The following is a 3,752-nucleotide window of genomic DNA, read 5'->3' on the forward strand; positions in this document are numbered from 1 at the left end:
AAAAAAAAAAAAAATAGCCAGGCATGGTGGCAGGCACCTGTAATCCCAGCTACTGGGGAGGCTGAGGCAGGAGAATTGCTTGAACCTGAGAATCAGGTTGCAGTGAGCCGAGATCGCACCATTGCACTCCAGCCTGGTCAACAAGGGCAAAACTCTGTCTCAAAATAAAAAGGTGAGGGGGAAGCTTTAGAGGAAGAAATCCTAGTCTTGCGTCCTCAATATCATATCTTCCCAGAACCCTGCCTTGGGAGCAAAACTTTTTGAGCAATTCCAGCTCTAACATCTCAATATCAAACACAAGGCTGTGCATATTAGAACACAGCCTTGTCTGTATGAAACACAAGGCTGTGCTTTATCAGTTGGAACCTTCATTCTGGATCTAACATCCAACTTCCCCTTCGATCACCATTTGACTGCACACTGCAATGTGGTTATAAGGTGAAATGACTGAGGCAATGAGAGAAATCCCAGTACAACAAACTCCAAGAAACCACTTTAACTTAAAATTGGCCCCAGGGGTTGGCGAGGCTGCATGCCACTGTGTATTATACATTATGAAAGCAACAGAGGCCATGCTTTAGACAGAAGGTCTCGGAGTCTTCCATAGACACAGATCAAGACACCCGGGGATCTTGTCCACGTATTCCTGAGCTCCAGAACTGCAGCAATCAAACTCTACAAAAGCTGCACCGGGCCAGTTTTGATCACAGTCTCCAGTGGGTCACAACAGCACTGCCACAGGATCACTGGTCACAGCATGACACATTCACAGTCACCGTTCAGCTCCGTCACACTAACGGCCCCGCCCCCACTCGGTCGGGCGGGCCCAATCGGGGACTGTCCAGGGCCTCCCCCGTGTGCAAACACCCCTGGCCCGTCACAGGCGCGCCCACTCACAATCACACCACACACGAACGCAGCTACAGAAACGCACACACAAACACAATCACACACTCCTCCTCCCCAGCAGGTGACCTGCACACAGCCCTGGGGCTTCTGCCTCCACAAGCCCCATCCGCGTCCCAGGAACCCGGGTCCCCTGCCGTGAGCTCCTCTCGCATCCAGACCGGGTCACCTCAACTCACCACACGGAAAACGACTGCCAGGTCAACGGAAAAGGGAGCCGGGTCCTCGGAGAAGTGTAGTCTCAACCGGAATAGTGCCGCCGTGGGTGCAAACGGGGGAGAGCGCAGTGGCAGGCACCGCTCGGCGCTTAACTACCCGCCCCGAAGACTCCTGGGAACTCAGGCCCACGCGCGAGTGCGCAGGCGCAGACGACTAACCCTGGGCCGGGGGTGAGGCTTGGTGGGTGCCAGGGGTGCTGAGGAGGCCGAGGAGGGCACTAGGAGCTCCGATCCGGAAGAGCTGTCTGAGGACGCGGAACCAGGTGGGGAGGCCAGGGAGGTAACCAAGAGTCCGAGCTGGACCCGGTAATTCTGAGGAGGGAACCGGGACCGCGGTATCCAGACGCTGCGATCTGTACTAGCCGGGCCTCGGGCGTGGTCCGTGGGCGTGACCTTGAGGGTGACCCGGAGCGAGCTCCGCTAAGGGGGATTTTGCGCATTCTGACCCCGCGGAAGCGCCGTCGCTGGCGGCGGGTTCCCGCGCAGAGCGGGCGCTGCGTGTGCGCGCGCGCCGAATGGGGGTGGCCTGCGGCGCCCAACCTGCTGCATTTTAGGTGTTTGCCTCCTTGGGATGTTGCGGCCGATTGCGTGTGAAAAGTGGACGGAGTCGTGTTGCTGCGCAAGGTTTCCTCTGCATGTGTCTATTTTTAGATTAGGTGTGAGTCGCATTTGAGACTGTCTATTCGTGTGGAGAATTGAAAGTGATTTGTGAATGTGATTGTGACTTTGCCTAGAATCGTGTTAGCTGCTGTCTGAGGTTGTGAATGGACAAGTGGGGCCTGTAGGTTGGTGGTTCTCTGAATGATGTTTGACTGTGACTCTGCATGTGTTTGTAACCTACCTGATGGTTTTGTGTCCTTGGCAACCTAAATATTTGAATGATTGAGGAACTCTATTATGACCATGGCTAGTTGGTTATGTAAGATTTGATTATCTGAATAGTAGCCATCAAGCCTGCCTCCAAAATTGTAACTAAGTAGCAATTTACCAAATAAAATAGTGGTAACAGTATGAGGGGAAGAGGTAATTTTCATAATTCCCAGATGCTAAGATTCATTACCTGGAAAAACCATATTAACTAAAACCAATATGTTGAAAAGAATAGCGTTCCATTAGGGACATGCAGGAAAAAAAATTAAGAAAAAAAACCCAATTTTACCATAACTACCACTTTTGTTGTTGTTGTTGTTGTTTGTTTGTTTTGAGACGCAGCCTTGCTTTCACCCAGGCTGGAGTGCGGTGGCATCTCTGCTCAATGCAACCTCTGCCTCCAGAGTTCAAGCGATTTTCTTGCCTCAGCTTCCCAAGTAGCTGGGATTACAGGTGCCTGCCACCATGCCTGACTAATTTTTGTATTTTTGGTAGAGATGGGGTTTCACCATATTGCCCAGGCTGGTCTCGAATTCCTGACTTCAAGTGATTCACCCCCCCTTGATCTCTCAAAGTGCTGGGATTACAGGTGTGAGCCACCATACCTGGCATACCTACTACTTTCAACACTTCTATATGAGGGAGGTTTCCTACTCCCTCAGGCATGCTAAGCTAATAAAAAGTATTTGATACTTTTTAATAAGTCCTATCTCATTGTAATAATTAAAATAGTTATTTTGTGGTCAGGGCATCGTGGCTTACCCCTGTAATCCCATCCCTTTGGGAGGCTGAGGCGGGCAGATCACCTGAGGTCAGGAGTTCGAGACCAGCCTGACCAACATGGAGAAACCTTGTCTCTACTAAAAATACAAAATTAGCTGGGCATGGTGGTACATGCCTGTAATCCTAGCTACTTGAGAGGCTAAGGCAGGATAATCGCTTGAACCTGGGAGGCAGAGGTTTCAGTGAGCTGAGATCGCACCATTGCACTCCAGCCTGGGCAACAAGAGTGAGACTCTGTCTCAAAAAAAAAAAAAACCAAAAAAAACAAACAAACAAAAAAAAACTTGTCAACTATACTATACCACTTCAGTGGTGTGATACAGGTGACTCAATAAGGAGATGAAGTAGAGAAATTAAATAGAAAGGGCAGAAACCGTCAAGTATAAAGGGAATATACTATATATGATAAAGATGGCATTTCACATCAATTGAGGAAATGTGGATTATGCAATATGTGGTATTGCTAAACCACAAAACATAGGGGAAAAGTATCTTCACAAGGCGAAGACCCTTTAACAGTCATATGAAAAAGAAAAGTTCTTTTCAATCTAAAATAGATAAAGGGTTAATTTGTTACATTAAAAAAACAGAAGATAATATCAGCTAATTAGGAAATAAAAAGCCAAGAGAAAAACGAGCACACTCTAAGGAGATGCTGTTGCAGAAAAGAATGTCTTTAAACTTATTAAAAAGAAGCTTATTTTCAGCCTGCAATCCCAGCACATTGGGAAGCTGAGGCAGGCGGATCACTTGAGGTCAGGAGTTCCAGACCAGTCTGGCCAACATGGTGAAATCCCGTCTCTACTAAAATTACAAAAATTAGTCAGGCGTGGTGGCGGGCACCTGTAATCCCAGCTACTAGAGAGTCTGAGGCAGGAGAATCACTTGAACCTGGCGGGGGCAGAGGTTGCAATCAGCCAAGATTGTGCCACTGTACTCCAGCCTGGGCAACAGAGCCAGACTCTGTCTCAAAAA

The 3,752-nt window shown here is 48.7% G+C and overlaps 1 protein-coding gene across 1 annotated transcript in view; it reads left to right on the top strand.

The window, feature by feature from the left end:
- Nucleotides 1-2,294, top strand: part of LOC108287820 — an 8,691-nt gene extending 6,397 nt beyond the window's left edge. The window contains exon 4 of the mRNA XM_017506407.2: nt 562-2,294. Coding sequence (XP_017361896.1) covers nt 562-1,299 — 738 coding nt within the window. The 3' untranslated portion in view covers nt 1,300-2,294. The remainder of the gene's footprint in view (nt 1-561) is intronic.
- Nucleotides 2,295-3,752: the final 1,458 nt, after the last annotated feature.

Source organism: Cebus imitator, unplaced genomic scaffold (assembly GCF_001604975.1).
Source record: "Cebus imitator isolate Cc_AM_T3 unplaced genomic scaffold, Cebus_imitator-1.0 Scaffold356, whole genome shotgun sequence".
In the NCBI taxonomy this organism is placed as follows: domain Eukaryota; kingdom Metazoa; phylum Chordata; class Mammalia; order Primates; family Cebidae; genus Cebus; species Cebus imitator.